This window comes from Mesocricetus auratus, unplaced genomic scaffold (genome assembly GCF_017639785.1).
Source record: "Mesocricetus auratus isolate SY011 unplaced genomic scaffold, BCM_Maur_2.0 Super-Scaffold_100045, whole genome shotgun sequence".
Taxonomy (NCBI): Eukaryota; Metazoa; Chordata; class Mammalia; order Rodentia; family Cricetidae; genus Mesocricetus; species Mesocricetus auratus.
In genome coordinates this window covers 6,720,049-6,738,957 of record NW_024429222.1, presented here as the reverse complement: position 1 = coordinate 6,738,957, position 18,909 = coordinate 6,720,049, and the positions used below count along the sequence as shown (strand labels likewise).

The 18,909-nt window shown below is 42.0% G+C and overlaps 1 protein-coding gene across 2 annotated transcripts in view; it reads right to left on the bottom strand.

Moving 5' to 3' along the window:
* Fto (FTO alpha-ketoglutarate dependent dioxygenase) overlaps positions 1-18,909 on the bottom strand; it is a 349,466-nt gene that overhangs the window by 171,026 nt on the left and 159,531 nt on the right. For both annotated transcript variants that reach the window (XM_040735285.1, XM_005079155.4), the window contains exons 6-7: positions 18,595-18,738; positions 9,915-10,034 (exon numbers count right to left, since the gene is read on the bottom strand). In XM_040735285.1, the coding sequence (XP_040591219.1) occupies positions 9,915-10,034; positions 18,595-18,738 (264 nt within the window). The remainder of the gene's footprint in view (positions 1-9,914; positions 10,035-18,594; positions 18,739-18,909) is intronic.

The following is an 18,909-nucleotide window of genomic DNA, read 5'->3' as shown; positions in this document are numbered from 1 at the left end:
AGGCATTTCCTTCAAACCCTTTATAAAGTTTGGATCCCCAACTTCACCTAAGAAGTCAGGTCCATGTCCGGTGCTCAGCCAGCAAAGTAGTTCTGTGGCTCATGAAATTATGGCCCAACTTCCCCTTTGTTCCAGCAAAAGACTTCCTCCAAGAAAGCAGCAATCCTTTAAAGCTTCCCAGTGCAAAGGTCTCTCCTGGTGTGTTCCCCATCCCCATCCCCCAGAGGAAAAGCTCAGTCACATCACAAGGCATGTCTTGGTTCCAGGCTGCACTGGGCTCAAGGCTCCTGGTGAGGAAAGAAAACTGGTCATTTGAACATCCTTTCCTGGGATCTGTCTGAAGTGTAGACAAGCAGCAAAGATGAATATTAATATGCCTTCCATCATCAAAAGCTATTGCATACCCAAAGGATGATAAATATTTTAATCAGTTTTCAGCTTGTCTGGCGGAAGTCGGTTTATTCCTCGGGGATTTTCCTAGTTCTATGCCCAAAACCTGTCCAGTGCATGCTGCTTTCTCTGTATTTTGAAATTAACCACAACAAAGTCCAAGCTTTGCTATAGAAGTCCTTTAATTTTGACGTGATCCTACTCTATTACATTTTCTCAAGAGTAGGGAGCTCTAAGACATGAGCCATGCCACAAAGGAGACAAAGCCCCTTCTTCAGCTGTAGCAATACAATGACTCGAGGAAACTAGGGTCTACTTCTCTCATTAAAAAAAAATCCCCATATTTACACAAGTCATTTGTCAGTGATTTCTCAATCTTCTTAGCTAGAAATGCCAAAGGCATGCAACCCGCCTCTGGGCTCTCAACCTGAAGAGGAGGAAGAAGCTGCAGCTGCTGCAGATGTTGCCAGTGTTATGGGGAAGGTCTAAGTAGGGAACCAACTTGAATCCCTTTTAATTAGGAAGTAATGTCAAGGAAACACAGTGAGAAGGACCAGAGCACTGACCTCACATCTAGGCCTTCCTTCTGTAAGTGTACGGTAAGCACTACTGTGTGCCAGCCAGGGTCCCAGGGCTGGGATCATAGCAAAGCTGACAGCTTCTCTTCTGCCAACCTAGAGGGGGAGGGGCACACGGGATCCAGCTGAGGCAGACAGTCTAATGGTGAGGTGCTCTGGAGAACACAGAGAGGGCAAAGCCCCCTACCAGGAGGGTGGACTCAGAGAAACTCTCCAAGGACAACAAGTTGAAGAAATGAGAAAAGCAAAGGAAAAAAAGAGTATTCCAGAGGCCAAAACACAAAGATACAGGCAGAAGTGTGGGTCCCACAGTCCCGAAAGCCACGCAAGGAAGATGGATTTCTGAGTGCCACAGAAGGTCTAGACCAGGCCACTGAACTGAGTTAAAGGAACAAACACTATGGGTAAGGCTTAACAGAAGCAGGAAGGCTGGGTCATGCGGTTGTGTTCAGCCGAGCTGCTAGCACGGGTGGTGAAGGCGGGTCAGGTGGTGAGTGTATTTTGAAAAGAGAGCCTTGGAGCTCAATCAAGAGAGCATTCTCGCATAGGCGGGATGACTGCATAGTTACTGATGTTGGGAGACAAGTCAGTCATTATAGGAATCAAGACCTGAGATATGTTTAATGTGAAGCATTGCTACAGGTCAGCACCCATCTATCCCAACTATTAGACAGGGGACACGACCCTCCAATGCCAAGAAAATGCTGATTTATTATAGGCACCAGCATATTGTCCTATCCCCATTCATTACAAAGCTCTCTGATATCGCATGAACGGTTCAGAGCAGTGGTTCTCAACCTGTCTAATGCTTCAACCCTTTACTACAGTTCCGCATGTTGTGGTGACCCCAACCATAAAATTATCTCATTGTTACTTCCTAACTGTAATTCTGCTACTGTTATGAATCATAATGTAAACATTTTTTGGAGATAGAAGTTATGACCCACAGGTTAAGAACTGCTGGTTTAGGGCATCAAATAAAATACATGCATCTTAGTTCCCCCAAACATCTGCTAACATCTTATGAATAATCATGGGCATTTCATAATTCTTCACCTAAATTAACAATGCTTAAGGTACAGGGCTATGCACTATCTAGAAATCACCAGCTCAAGTCCTACAACCAAACTAGACACATCTAAACACAGGTCTTACATCACTTCTGATGCTGACCTGATAACCCAGTTTTTTTATTAGAGGTCTAAGTTTGCCAGTCAAACAAAACCAAGCAGGAGGTCATCCTTCTGTGCCTTTGATACACACTGAGGAAATGTTTACAAGTGAGATGGCCACAGGTGGTCCCAGATGTGGTTGAGCTCATGGAAAGGAAATGCAAGGTCAATTATAAGGCACATGTTAGGAGAAGACTGAATTAAAAGTATCACTGATGATCGACTGCAGATCGACTAAGAATACCAAGACAGTATATCACAATCCCTTGCTGAAAAATACAGGCTCATTATTTTCCAGATGTCAAGGCAGAAGAGCAGGATGGTGGTTATGCTACCCTTGATGTATGGAAGCAGGAACTTCAAGTGTTCCCTTAGTTCTCAGAGAAGCGAGGTTTTCAGGAGTTTGACCACATTTCTCCATAGGGATACTTCTGCAAAGTATGACAAGTTTCCCAGTCCCACTGCACAACTGTTTAACACTCAGTGGGTGGGAGCATTTTGAGAGTTAGCATTGTGAGCCAAACTGTTATGAGTACCTTTGGTTCTGGGACAGAGCTGGGGTGGGGTAGAACCTCAATCAAATACCTCTAAGCAAGGGTGTCATACTAACCTCTAGAATCCCTACCTCGGAAGCAACGTGTAGTCTACAAGCTCTCTCGGGAGATCATTATAACCATGCTCTTTAGAAGGGAAGAGTTTTAGGGACCACTCATTAGCTGACTTGGGGGTTAAAACAGCAAACATCTGGATAATACTCCACATAAATGGCACAGATCCTGGCAAAGGTCGCTTCCCTTTCAAAACTATGGGCTTGTCTTGTTATTTATATATGCATGTATTTATTTATACATTACTTCATTCTCTACACTGATTCCTCTAAGACATGGAAAAGGGTTTCTTTTTTGGTGTGTGTGTGTGTGTGTGTGTGTGTGTGTGTGTGTGTGTGTGTGTGTGTGTGTGTGTTTTCAATGAGGTGAATGATATACTAGGGAGAAACTTAGTACTCCACCAAACCATCTGAAAAAGAACTTGGGGGGTGGGAGAAGGTTTATTATATACTAGCTTTTGTGTTTCTTGGGAAAATGGAAATTCTTGACACACCAGTCTGGCATCCAAGTTTCTGAATTCACACATTCATGTTATGGCCTGCTTGTCAAAGTAACCCAAATAAATTCCAGCAGCTGAGGCTACCACAGTTCCCCCAGGAAAAGTGGTAGGGCTTTTATACCCTGTACACAGATTTTGAATTTCACAGTAGTTAAAACATTTCAAACATGAGAATTCACCTACGCTTTTTGTTGTTTTTTGTTTTTGTTTTACAAACAGGATATATAAAAATTGTATGTGTGTGCCATGTATGCGTGAACTTAATGAAGGTAAACAAAATTTGTCTAATGCTCCAGTGTCAAGGCTACAACAGAAACCCTAGTTTACTATCCAAGGTTTTCTTTCTACACACTAACTGGAGAGATGGCACGCTATCCCTGGGCATGCCCTAGTTCCTGTCACATTTGGTCTCCATTTTCACTGTTTTTGGGTCTTGTTCCTGTTGTGTTTGGAACAGAGGCAGCAGCTGAGGCCTCTGAGCATCCTGGCACATTCTAGCACTGGGCACTGGAAGGCTCTGCTCATACTGCTCACGCAAGGGTTAAGAACAGAAAGTCTACCACTGGCCGGCTCTGATGTTTCTGGAGATATTGTCACTGGATGTATCCTCAGTAGAATTCTATTCAACACCTCTGTCTTTAAGTACAAAGCTGCAGGCTGTAGCAGCTTTAAGAAACATAAGTACCCCTTTTTTCTGCACACAGTATCTGTGTGTGAAATTCTCTAAAGGGGTTTAAGTATTTACCCTGAACACTATCAGCCGCTTTCTAAATTTTTCCTTATCCAGTTGCAAAACACTTCAAAGAGAATCACAAACACGGGCTTTTGTGCGTTCCCATGCACACTCTGTTTGGGAGGCTTAAGTGTGAATTCTCTTGGAAATGTAATTTTTCCCCCAAAAAAGGACAGGATACACATACTTTAAAAAATATATTAAGTTTATAGCAACAAAGGGGGTTATTCAAAGAGAAACTAAAATAAATCAATCAAGAAAACCCCAAAACGTGTTAGTTGTTCAATGCTAAATTACATAAAAAAATCTCCTCCCTCTCTCAAGATATCTTGATTTTAGATCAACACAGCTATGGAAAATTGCCATTAAGGCATGGGTGCAAAGAACCAAACTTCAGTGAATGTCTTTGAGGATCACCAAAAATTCAAGCCTTGTAGCTTTTGTGGCTGGAAGCTACTTGTTTCTTTTTTCCCCAATTTCCAAAAAGATAAACACAAAGGTCCTAAAATACTGGGTTCCAGAATTTGAATTATTGGGTGCTTTTAACTGTTTAACCTGCTTCCAATCTGAGCTTATCTTGAGCCACTCAGCAATGTCCCTCAAAAGAGGGAGAGGGGAATTTAAATCTTAATTGAAAACCACCAGACATTTCATACCAGATCTTAAATTACTATAATATACTCTGCTCCTAAATTAGAAATCCTGACCCTAGGGTTGGAGAGATGGCTCAGTGGCTAAGAGTTTATGGGGCTCTTGCAGAGGACCCAAGTTCAATTCCCAGCACCCACACTGGATGGCTCATACCTTTAAATCAGCTCCTGAGATCTGATACCTCTGACCTCCAAAGTACCTGTACTCAGGAGCTCATGTCCATGTATAGACAGTACACACGGTTAAAAATAAATATAAAACTGAAAATGAAGATGCTGAAAAATGGAAGACAAGATTACGTTAGTACATGTAATTTAGTATTCACAGGAATACTCATGGGGAGAGGTAAATATATACATATATAACATGAACATTTACATACTATATCTAGGTGATTTCACCATTAATATGAACCCAAAATATTTATTTATAATTTATCATTATAGCACCCATGTCCTCCAAAATCTTTAATTTAAAATTTTAAAATGAATTTACTTAAGTGGTTATCTAAATGCCATTGCATTTGATATGTATTTCAGTACATAGGAAACAGCCTTGTTCCTATGTTTACTTACAAAGAACTTTATCCACAGCTGTAGTGACAGCTTCATTAACCTCACCCAAAATAAACAAACTGCTCTTCAGTTCCCTCATTCCCTGCAACTGTGGGAGCCACAAACATGGGACCTGTCCTGCAGCATCAGGCTGCTTCAAGAACAAGGTTCCCTGATGATTTACACAGACCACAATGACAAGCAGAGAGGCATGACTCACCTCGGAATTAAACCATTATAAGTAACTTGTCAGGGACGCCTTTACACTCGGAAGAGCCTTTCTCTGTTAAAACTTTAACAAGAATCTGGTTATGTTGTGAAATGAAACACCCACTCACTTTCCACATCTCTCTGCTCTCCTGAGCCAAATTTTAACATAAATGGGCAAATTAAATGCAGCCTATCGCTTACCTAACATAATTATATGTTGTATTTTACACTGATTCCAAATGGATACATTAAAATAATCCAGCGTTGGCTCCCACCCACTACAGTCCGCAAAGGTTATAAAGCCCAATGGCCTTGCACAGCGCCTGCTACAGTAGCACCAGGGGTTGTTGGGACAGGAAATGGCACAGAACACAGAGGATGAGCAGGAGTCACTCTCTCCCCCAAAAGGAAAAGCAACAACAGAATGCATGAAGAAATCCCCGCAGTCCATAAATCATCAGCTTTTCTCAGAGTGCTTCCTCGGGATGCTTGTCTGGAATAATTCCACTGGATTGTACCAAGTGGAGGATTTTAAGGTCAAAAGGAAATGAATAAATGTCATCAATTTAGAGGACTTCACACACAGCATTCTTTTCAGTCTCACCGTGAATTTGATAGTGTTAAAACATTTTTATAGGTAAAATAAATGTCAGTTTTGCAAAGAGCGATACCAGCCCCTGGGAGACAAACGGCTATCCACTGGATCTCAGGCCACAGCATGACTTCGTTGCCTCCCAGGAGACCTCAGCTTTTCATACTCCTCTTTAGGCAAGAAAAGCTCGCACGGTTTCTTTCCAATGATAACTCTCCTATCCCGAAGAGTCTCCTCATAATATGATAATCTTGCATGAGAGGTAGTGGGTTGGTTGAAAAAACTGAAATACAAATATGCGACTAGTGCTAAGTGTTAGAAGACTTCTGGAGTGGAGAGTAAGAGGGCAAGAAAGGCTTGCCCGTGCTGCAAAGGGTCAGGCTGCTCCGGGTTCAATGCTCAGCAAATCCACAAAGTAATAATCTGGGGAGACGTGATGTTTTATCAGAATGACATTCAAATAGAAGGTTTTACATTTACATCGCAAGAGCAAGCATGGAGTAAAACTGTCCTCCAGGAAAGAATGGCAGGACAAACAGTGTGCCAGAGTGTGCCGGCTGGGACAGGCAGTGGGCAGCAAAGGCCAGGGGAATTTATGTACAGCTGACTAAACTTTCTGAAATATGTGGCTGGTTATAACATGTGCAGCAATTACCACTAATGGAAGAATAGCTATTTCAAAATTCATTTTCCATTCTCCTCTAGGCTTCTGGAGACTGCCCCTCCCATCCACATGAGAAAAAGGACAGAAAGACAGAGAGAAATGACACTTGCCTCTCCCTGGTACAAGGACCATCAAAGGCTGCTTTACTCTTAACAAAAGGGGGAAATTACGGCATGCAGGGCCCAAAGTTGCAGGTCTTATTTTTTTTCCATTGAAAAAGATGTAAGATACACTATAGAACAGACAAAATGCATTGATCAAAGACATCTTTCCACACACTCCTATGACTCCATAACTGGTGTTTTTAAACAGAAAGATAACAAAGAATCGCTTGTCTGAAATCAGAATAATTTGGAGTAATATATTCCCTGGAAGAAAAGTCTGAACATTCAGAAATGCCCTTTCGATTAGCTTAATTCCACAGAATCTAAATGTGTACCAAACACTGCACTTTTGATATGAAATTGCTGTTGAATTTGTGAACCCACAACTGATTTCCTGTGTTACAGAATCTTGGAGATTACAGTTAACTTGAAGCAACAGGGATAATTCTTGGCAGTTAATGGGACATTCATATGCATTTTCCTGAAAGGCAGCATCTTGGGACTTCCAACTGGCAGCTCAACATTGCCCCCTACTGCTTACAACTTTAAGAAAAAAAAGCTGGAGAAGGGTTGACAGCCAGACTCCCACAGGCCAATGTCTATTTCAACCTCACATTCAAATTCCACATGTCACTGCACTAGAGCCACCTAGCCAGGGACTCTTTCTAAGATTATTCTCTGATGTGTCTTCCAATAGCAAAAACAACTTATCACAAGCTTATTAGAAATCATTTTTAAAGGCCCAAAGCAATGCTTCAACTTAATTTAGAGGGACCATCCATTTTATCTCAGCCCAAACCTTCACTCTGAGAATAATGATCCAACTATGGTATTCAGGAGAGACACTGAACCACTGAATTTTTTTTTTCAGCAAAGCTAAAGAATGTTCTGCCAAGTGCAAAGAACCGTGCTCTGGAAAATTACCTGGATTGCTACTCCTTTTAGTCTTTTTTTTTTTTTCTGTGTGAATAGAAGATACTTCCTTTAAACTAATGTGCCACTACTACCAAATGTGTATATACACATATGGAGACACTGGCGTACGTCTACACACACATGTACCAAATGTGTGTATACACATATGGAGACACTGGCGTGCATCCACACTCATATCTTTTCAATGAATTAATAATGAACATCACTGGTGTGATCAGAATACTAAAAATTTCACTTAGGGGGAAAATACTCCTAAATGAAAGCAATAATTTTTTAAAAAGTATTATTTTACAAAATTACTGAGTTCTTTTCTTATTTGTTTCTAAATCTTACCTTACAACTTGATTTCAAAGTCAGGCTGATGTCTAAGAATTAGGCCTCAGCAAACAGAATTCTAAGTATATATGTAAAATGGGCAATATCTGAATTTCTGTGCACATCCTATAAAAACAGCATTCTCTCCCTAAGACTGAACAGAAATAGCCAGTCAGAGAAGGACTCTTCACCTCCAACCTGACAATACAATGCTCTGTTTTGTACTAACTTGGGGCTTTGGGGGAAAATCTATCTTTGAGTCTGTTAATATATTAAAAGGGTAATCGTATTCCTTTCCCAGACACTGATCCTTCCAAAGGATCTCAGAGATACCCATTCTGATCCACGTTCTTAAGTTGAGGCCTTCATATTTGTAACTTGCTATTTTCATTATTATAAAATAGGGATCAAAACAACAACACTAAATTGTTAGACCGAGTGGATTCCTTTGGAGGTGACAGGCAGGTTTCAGTGTGGGCTATTTCTATGGCTTCACAGGTGTACATTTATCTCTTAACTCATCAAGTCGTATGCATATGCTTGTCTAGCTTCCTGTATGTCAACCATAAGTTCATAGAACTGTCTAAAAACATTATGTGTGGGGACTGGCGATCACTGTGCACCCAGCAGATGAGCTCACTGCTCTCAGCACACTCCAAATCTGCGAAGTGGCACTCTCCAGAGGTCATCAGGCTTTTATCGCCTTTCCTCTGCATTCCAAATAAGTGTTTGGAGTCAGATCAGTGAGTGGATAAAGGGCAAGAGGCCTAGAGCAAGCCTTCTAGAGTTCAAATCCCAGCTCTCCCACCAACGAGCTGGTGACCTTGTAAAGTTACATAAGGCCTTTGAGCTCCTATCTCCTCATATATAAAAGTGAGGCAAAAGTCAAACCTATCCCACAGGGTCATCATGAACATTAAGTGACAGCAATCTTTAGTACTCATAAAAATGCTAGCAAGCATTTAGTGTTGTTATTGTTATCCAAGTTGAGGCTTATCAAGTGGCTTCCATTTGCCATCTAGCTGACGCTCATGTTCTACATACCACAAATGCCCTATTTCTGATTTTGTTTTCACACTTGCAAAACCTAATGTTCCTCCCCAGATAGCCTACCCCATCTCCTCTTCTCCACATGGGCCTCTAAGCAGACCAGCACCTTCCTAACAGTCCTGGAAGAAATGACCTGCACCTGACACTGATGTGAACCATGGGGAGTGTGTAGAGGTCAGAGGATGACCTACAAGTCCATTTTCTCCGCCCACGACGTGGGCTCCCCAAGATAGAGCCCAGGTTGCCAGGTTCGGTGGCAACTGTCTGTACATTCTGGGTCATCCTGCCAGCCCATGATTTTTATTTATTTACTTATTTTTATGTCCTACTGCATGGTTTTATTTTAGCCACAGCAACATGTGGTGGCATCCACATTTCTCTCCTTCCTAAACTGCTAGGTTATGCAGACTAAACGCACACACTCTGTAGCTTGTACTTCCGTCTCAATCGGCTACTTAGTGGCCTTGGACAAGCACCTAATTTCTCCATACTCAGATTTCCCATCTAAACAAGTTAGGGCTCACAACTCCGTCTATGTCAACTGCTGTAGGAAGACCCCTTGAATAATGGCTGGAGCATAAACAGAAACGAGCACTGGAGACTGCTGTTGCCCTGTTCTCACGCTGACTCACAGCTCACGTCTAGCAGAGTGCCTTCTGTGGAGAATATCTGAAATGTTTCCGGAAATGAGCTGAGGCTTCAGTGACAAAATTGCAGGCTGCTCCCATTACCTTACGGGAAGTAACCTAACACACTCACGTGGATTGATAACATATACATTTGCCTGTGACGATTAGACAGCTGAAGATTTGCACAGTGCAGTGCCCCAGAAAATGTGGTCGGACCTCATGCACTTACCACATTCTCCATCTTCTTCCACAGCCCCTCCAGCTGAGTCATGGGTTCACACCACCAATCAGTGCAAATTCTGTTTCGATTTCCTTGAAACCAGAACTGTCTCAGCCACTCAAACTCGACCTGTGAACCAGAACAAGAAGGTGGTGATTAGAATGTCCTTGTGCTAGACCAACAAGGACAATGACTTCCCCACTTAAGTCTCCTTTGGCAACTTCATAGACAGGGGGCCAGAAAGGTGAGAAAAGCCTGGCCTGACTATTTCCCAACACACCCTGGTACCTCCAGAGCATTCTGAAAGCTAAGGAAATGGAAGTCTTAGAGTTGAGGTCCTGCTAGGATGACAGTCCAGGCCAGGTTACATGTTTTAGGCAGATACAGCAAACATTCAGATCCTGCAGTACAAGCAGCTTCCGCTGTGAACAACACAAGGTCATAACCAAACAATTAGACATTTTTAGTAAAAGCTAAGAAGGCAATGACACAGACATTTATTAAGAGTATATGTATCAATTTCTTAGAATGAAAAGAACTTACCCAAGGGGCCAGGAAGAGCTGGTGATAATCTTAGCCACATAAGCAAACAATATATAATTAGTTATAGAGGCATTTAACCTCCTACACAGCCATTAAGGTTCTCACTTGTTGGTTCAATAAGGACGATTGCAATAGGCAAATAGTAGCAAAGATAGAAGGTACTTTTCTGAGAAATTGCTAGCCTGTTTGTGTTGACCACCTAGAGGCATTGCTCCTACCCACAGAATGGACACAAAGCTCCAATCACCATTCCTTCTTCAGGACCAGTCCTGTGGTATAGGTAGAGCTAATGGCAGAAATGGAAAGCCAGGGTTAAGCCAAACATCCCAAATCCTCCATTTCCGGATTTTGGAAAAATAGGTCTCAAGACCAGAAAAACACAAGAAGAAGCCTGTAGATATTTTGCTGTCAAACTGGAGCCAGCATGGCAAGAAGTGACTATGAGGTCCTGGAGATGGCCACTAACTAACTGGATGGACTATCTCCAAAGCCCCTTTCCACTCAAGCTGGCTCAGGGTTAGTTGACTGGGTCTTGCAATGGGAACAATCTCAACATATTGAGAGTCTGATCAGCACAGACAAGTCTTCTACAGCCTGTCTCCCACTTGAACATCAGATGCTACCATCAAGGGAGAACTCCATCTCACCCCCAAACTCCTTTTATTTTTGCAACGAGCCAAGCACCATGCCATGGTGTCTGCTTTGCAGAGTGATTACATTCCACATACAGAGCTGAGCTATTGCCACCATCACCTGTGACCACAGAGGACTGCAGGTTGTTTCTCCACACTGAACTTTCAAGAAGCAAACAAAAAGCAACTTATGAAGATTAACAATGGTGAAAAAGGCTCAAGTAAGAAACTGGAGAAGACCTAGTCTAACGAAAGGTTTTTGGTTTACATTAAATAAACGTTTGTTTGATGTGTAGAACTGATTTCAGCTAAAGCTGTTTAAACAAAACAAAATAAAGCAGGAATGTGGGTGACATTAAGACAGTTGCGAAGCCTTATCTGTGGCATTAAAAGACAGTGGTTGACAGGAGGTAAATCTGAGTACTTTGAAAGGAGAATGAACATGGCCACAGTTCAACTTCAGGGAAGATCCAGGTTTAGCAATACATTTACTACAAGAAAAAAACCAAGAGAGCCTCTTAATGGGTTTCTCATGAAATTGTTTGTGCTGATAGAGCAGTCTCACAGCAAAGCCTGAAGTTAGGGAGAGGTAAAATGGTTCCTGACAGCTTTTCTATCTTTGGGCCAGTTATTTCCACCGAAAAGGACAACACTTGGAAGCCCTGACCACTCTGGTACAAGACATGCAACAAGTCTATCAACCTATCAGGGCACAGGAGTCAGCCCTTTTGTGACGGAGCACTCGGAAGCAGGAGGAGGGCATATGGGGGACTCTGTCATACAGCAAGAAAGAAATGCAGAGCCGCAGCCATGCTAACAAACAAAAGCTTCTCTCTTCCTCCTCAGCAACCTCAGTACCTTGGCTCAGAGGGTAAGGGTGCTTGTCTCCAGGGCCATTGCCCGGAGTTTGAGCCCTGGAGCCCATAAGGTAGAATGAGTGAACTGGCTCCTCTAGCTTGCCCATGCACACTATGCAGTAAGCCCTTCCGAGTCCCAGTGATAAGACAAATGCAACTTCTGTGTTTAAAGAATCAGGGTTCTGGATGTTCGGGGAAGATAGAAAACTAGAAACTGCCTCCTTGTAATGAATAAATTCCCAGCATATATGACCTACCAAAATTAAGTCAAGACATCAGACAACTTAAATCCACAAAAAGCAACAGGACTGATGAATTAACAAAAGTGCCCCAGAACCAGATGAATTAATTCCCTAGGAAGAGCCAATACCAGTGCTCCTTAAAATGCTTCATAAAACAGACATGGAAGGCAGGCAAGCAAACATAGTGGACAAAGCCAGTGTTACCACAATCTCAAAACCAGAGAAGAACAGCAACAAAGGGCTAGAAGCCAAATTCACTTATGAACACAGACATAGAATTTCTTAACAAGATCTTTACAAATCAAATTCAAGAACAAAGAAGGAAAATAATGCACCGTAACCCATGACCAGATTGTTTCCATCCTAGGCATGAAAGGGTGGGTCAACGTATACAGATAAAGATGTAATAAAGCACATGAATTATGTAAGGGCAGATATCTTACAGCCATCAATAGATGCAAAAGAGGCCTTTGACAAAGTCCATGCCCCTTCATAAAGGAATCCCTGAATTAACTACAAATAGGAGGAACATACTTAGGATAACAAAGGCTACATATCACAAGCCTATAGCCAACATTACACTAAATTCTCTAAAATCAGGAACAGGACAAGTTTTCTCACACTTTCCATTCATACTCAGTATGTTTTCTAACTTAACTAGAGAAATAAGGCAAGAGAAAGAAAGAAAGAGGTAGAGAGAGAGAGAGAGAGAGAGAGAGAGAGAGAGAGAGAAGAAAGGGAATAAAAATTAAAAAAATAAAATGACCTCTATGTACAGATAACATGATCCTAAACTAGAGGGACCATAAAGACACCTTAGAAAACTCTTCCAGCTGGTAATGGCTTTCTGCCTTGAGGAAGGATATAAATCTACACAGAAATCCACAGTCCTATGCACCCCTAACTTGCCAAGAAATAAATAAGGGGGAAGCTCCATTCATAATTTAGCTTCCTTCCTCATCAGAGGAGCAAAAGATGTCTACAATGAAATAAGACACTGATTAAAGAAATTGAGCCGGGAGGTGGTGGCACACGCCTTTAATTCCAGCACTTGGGAGGCAGAGGCAGGCAGATCTCTGTGAGTTCGAGACTAGCCTGGTCTACAGAGCGAGTTCCAGGATAGCCTCCAAAGCTACAGAGAAACCCTGTCTCAGAAAAAAGAAAAGAAACTGAAACACACTAGAAGATGAAAAGACCCCAACACTCATGGATTGGCAGGATATCATGAAAATAGCTATATTACAAAAAGTTATCTACAAATTCAATGCAATTGCCATAAAACTCAAATGGCATTGTTCACAGAGACAGAAAAACATTCTAAAATTCATATAGAAGCATAAAATACCCCCTTAAGTCAAGAGCAATCCTGGACAGAGTAAGCAATACTGAAGGTATCACAACACATAATCTCAAAATATACCATGAAGCCATAGTAACAAAAAAAGCATAGTGATGACACAATATCAGACTGAAGGAATTTAATAGAGTAACCAGAAATGAACACACATAACTGAGACCATCAGACTGAAGGAATTTAATAGAGTAACCAGAAATGAACACACATAACTGAGACCATCTGACCTTTTACAAGATGTCAAGAAGATACATTGGTAAAATGACATTCTCTTCAATAATGGTGCTGGGAAAACTGAATATCCACATATAAAAGGAAGAAACAAGATTTACATCTTTTTTCCAGACAAAAATAAATTCAAAATAAACCAAAGACCTTACTATAAAACCTGAAACTCTGAAATTGATAAGAAAGACAAAACACTTCAGAATATAGACATAGGCAAGGACTTTATAGAAAAGACTGCAATAGCACAGAAAACAGTCTCAAGAATTATCAATGAGATTAAATTAAAAAGCTTTTTGCACAGAGACAGAAACTATCAAAGTGAAGAGACAACACACAAAACAAGAAAACAGTATTTGTCAAATATATACACAACAAGGCATTACTTTCTAGACTCCAAAAGACCTCCTAAAAGCTAAATATCCCAAAATCAAATCATCAAGTGGATAAATGGAATGAACTGAATAGACGCTTCTAAATGAAGGAATATAAGTGGCCAATAAATACTTGAAAGAACATTCAGCATCCTCAGCCATTAGCAAAATGCAAATTAAAGCCACCTGGAAATTCCATCACAGTCAAGTTATCAAGAAAATAAATAACAACACATGCTGGTGAGGAGGTGGGAAAAATCAGAACCCTTATTCATTGTTGGTGGGAGTATAAATGGGTTCAGACATTATGGAATTAATATGGAGGCCCTTCCAAAAACAAAACTGGAACTACCATAGGATGCAGGTATACTACTTCTAGATGTATACATAAAAGACTCTAAGTCAGCTTACTAGCTATGTTTAATGCCACACTATTCACAACAGCAGAGTTCTGAAACCAATCTAGATATCCATCAACAGATGAATCGACCAAAAAAAAAATGTGGGGTATATACATAATGGAAATTTACTAAGCTATAAAAACAACAACAGCAAAAACTGCAACCATGGCATTTTTAGGAAGATAACAGACCTAGAGGTCATTATGTTAAGCAAAAGAAGCTAGACAAAAATATAGCAGAATTTAGATAGAAATCTACAGGTATATGTTTATATATGAATGCGTGCGTACATACACACATATATGACTGGAAATAGAAGAGACTATGAGACAGGAAGAGCTCTGAAGGAGCTGCCTTATTTCTAATATGCACATGGTGAAGATTATTAATCAACCTTCCAAGCAATTCCCATACAGAGCCAAATGAAAGCCCATGGGCAGAAGAAGCTGGGCTGCAGCCCAGAGCCCCACAGATCATGAAAGGCCTTCTGCATCTTCAGGGAGCCATGAGAGCAAGTGTACTGTGGCTTCAGGTTCATATACACCACCCAGGAGACCATGTCCATAACCGGATACATGCCTTCTCCACAGAACAGCCAAAAGAGGTTAGCCAAGTTTCGCTTTCTCTCAGAAATACCAAGACACTCTGTCAAGAGGAAAGAAACAGGATCCATCTGTCTGCCTGAACCTCAGTCAGTGAGCACTCAGACGATGTGGAGCAAAGATTACCTCAGCCAGTGATGGTGTGCACACCTGTGATCCCAGTACTCACATGGCTGAAGCAGAAGACTGAGTCTGGGTCTAGCCTGAGCTACATAGTGAGAGTCTGTCTGGGAAAAAAATGACAAAAAGAAGAAGCATTCCAAAGCCATATTTCAAAGCCACAATCACCACATTACCACCACTCTTCTAAGAAAGCAAGCAGTGCCTGCTCTTTCTCTGCCATGTTGGTTTAGACTCTTGATTTGGCCCCAGGCCAGGCAATTGGTTTGTTCATGAGGTTGTGCACGTGTCCTAAGGGACATATGTCTCAATACACCATCTGCATTGTTTCTTCAGCACTAAGGTCACTAGAGCAGGGGCGTGCTTGACTACAGCTACACAGACATACATGAAGCCATTCCAGAGCAGAAGAAGCTGAGAATTCAACAGCCTACCCACTGTGTCACTTCCAGGAGAAACTTGCTGGAAGACTGTTAGGTTTACAACACACTGGTTTGAAGAAGGGAGTTCTGCTTATAAAGGAATTGAAATCTTTTCTCTGCATTCTAAAATGGGTGTATCAAAAAGCCATGGTCTTCTTATGACTGAAATTCTCATGCTGCCTTGCTAGAGAACAAGCTATTCCTAAGTCCACACGACTTCAAAGTATTCAAAGTGCTTCATTATAATTAGCCTAGCAAAGGGACATGGCCTTGAAGGAAGAGGAAAACAAGAAACGAGATAACTACTAAGAATACAGTGCAGGGAGAGTAAACCAACCCCCTTCCAGGCCAGCTTGTATGACAACAGAACAACTCCTAATGATGAGCTGACACACCAACTTAACCTTGAAGTTAAGATGACTTTGGAGAATGGGAGATGAGGAGGTAGTGGCCATGATAGGCACAGGGGATATTTATTTATAAGACCTTTTATCTGTTCACCCCGGGCTAACCCTCAAGGGCTGCCCTACCTCCCTGACACAATGACAAAGCAGCCAGCCAGTTTCTGTGTCAGATGGATTCTGATGACAATATTCTACTGTGTGGTTTTGTACTTTGCCTGTCCACTGCAGATAACAAAACACTACACCTATATAAGACCAGAGAATACAGTGAAATGAAATACCATACATGCAGGATAAAGTCAGTATGCAGCTTGCTGACCTGATTCTCAAAGTCATGAATTCTTTCGGAGAGTAAGTGAATGTCTGGATTAGAGATTCTGCACAAAGATGGAGACCCAGTCAGATCATCAGGTCCACAAACACATGGTTTCAAGCAGGTCTACCTACGAGCAAAATCTCCAATGGGGATGCTCACTAGGCACAGTGAAGGAAGGAAACCTGGCCCTGGATTCAGCTTTAGCACGAGGCAACCGATAGTCTCTGAAAGGCAGAGTCTTTTCACCTTTGGTTCTGAGGATTCTGATGCAGGTTTTCAAAGTGGCAGAGTCTTTTCACCTTTGGTTCTGAGGATTCTGATGCAGGTTTTCAAAGTGGCAGAATCTTTTCACCTTTGGTTCTGAGGATTCTGGTGCAGGTTTTCAAAGTGTAAAGACACTCACAAGATAGAGAACCCTTTTTAAAGCTATTACAAGGTATCTTATGTTTATCAGTAAAGACACTGTTTCTCATCTGCTCAGACTCCTTTAATAACAATTTCCCTCATAGCTGTGCTTAGGAGGATCTATACATCTGCTAACACTGTCCCTGTGACCCCACCTTCCTACAACTGGTAGCCTCGGGCCTTCCCTCACAATGCCACTGAACTGTCCCACGAACACTGAGCATTCTCTGGCCCATGGTCTTTGCAATGATGGCTCTTTCTGCTTGAAATGGCCCCCATACCCTACACGGCTCACCCCTTCCTCTTCTTTCCAGTAGAGATGCAAGCTCTCTGGTTCTTTCCATCTTGTTCTGTGCTGTTTTCTATACCCCTAGCAATGTCAGCAAACCATATACTTTACCAGTGTTCTGTGTTTCTTGCTTCTCATGTACATATACTAGAATATTTGTTTTCTTTACCAGTTTGCCATAATGCACTCAGAAGAGGGGCTGGTGCAAGCTCTGAGATCATTACTTGGCAGCATGAGCAGCAGCAGTGTCATAGTCCAGGTTTACCACCAGTTTTCATTATATCATGAGAAAGTTCCAGATTACTCACCCATTTGAACCTTTCTCCACCACCTGTTAATCTTACCTTTCCCCTTATGTCTTTATCTAATTGTTTTTTTAACTTGCGAAGTTGCATGATCATTACCACAAATCTCCTTAGCATGACAGAAGGGCACAGGCTTAGCGTCTTCTCTCTATAAGGGTGCCTGCAGATGAGTCCAAGGACTGCTCTGTCTTCAGTGAATATGGTCATCTACTTTATACTTGCTTTTGACTAATTATAGAAGATGCCACTTAGCAGTCCAAAGTTTCTTTTTTAATAAGTCACTTATGCAAAAAAGTTGAAAAAAGCTAAACAGTTAACATACAAAGTTTGGATATGTGAGAATTGAGACATCTTAGGATGTGCTCTGACCTCACGATGCAGACCCCCTGAGCTCACAGACTACAGAAAAGTAGCTATTCTCACATACATAAGGTACAGCATTACCACTTACTGCTAGGTGGGCAACCATTCTCCCCAAGTCCCATTATTTCTGCCAGTCTTCAAGGAAGCCACTGACTGCCCATGCTGCAGTCCCTCTGCAAGGATGTTTATATTAGGAAAACCCATGGGTGTGGGTGGTAAAGCCAGTGTCTTCCTGCAGAAGTTAGGGCAAAGCTACTCATAGACTTGGAAGATGATTCCAATCTAATAGAAAAGTCAATTCCCTTGTCTCAAGGTTCTACTCATATAATGTAACCCTTCTGGTGCCACGCTTCCCTGCCCATTGTGTATTTCCTGTGGGAACCATCTCAAAGAAAGCAACGGTCTGAATGTTGGTGCCCTTTGCACCCCAGTTCTTATGGTGAAATCCTAACCACCACAAAGTGACAGCTCGCCTGGGAGGTTAACTGAGCCGAGGGCAGAACTCAATGCAGATAGAAAGGAGGCCCAATGAGGCTTTGTTCCTTCCACGGTACAAAGACACAATGAGAAGGTACCATGATGAATCCAGAAAACAGTTCCTAACCAGACACCCAAAATGCCAGTGCCTTGTTCTTGGGCTTCTCAGTCCAGACTAAGAGGATAAATTCCTGCTGTGTGGTTGTCCTGTTTTGTTAGCACTAACATGTTGGCTCTGACTACTGTGATTGTTGATGGAAGCTGCCCTCTCCTCTGACTCCAATATCCTGTGTTAGACCCTCTTGAAGCTGCAAGCAGGGGCGCATCCCAGACCTAGCAACTTCTTGGCCATCCTTACCTCATTGTGAATATCTTCTCCTTTTTTCAAAACTGCAGGTTCCAAGGACTTCAGAGAGACGTCACCATTGTCCAAGTCATTGAGGACATTCTGCAGCGCCAACTGGCAGCGTTGTAAAATATAATCCAAGGTGCCTGTCGAGCACTACCAAGACAGAAAGACAGCAAGCCTGTGAGTGACTCCAAGCTCACCATGCCCTCTTCCTGCTCACATTTGCGTCTGCTCTGTGTACTCAACTACCATCCACACATCGAATGCTTCCTAGATGAGAATTATAGTGTGGCCTGCCCCCTTGATTCTGGGTCGCCAGCCAGG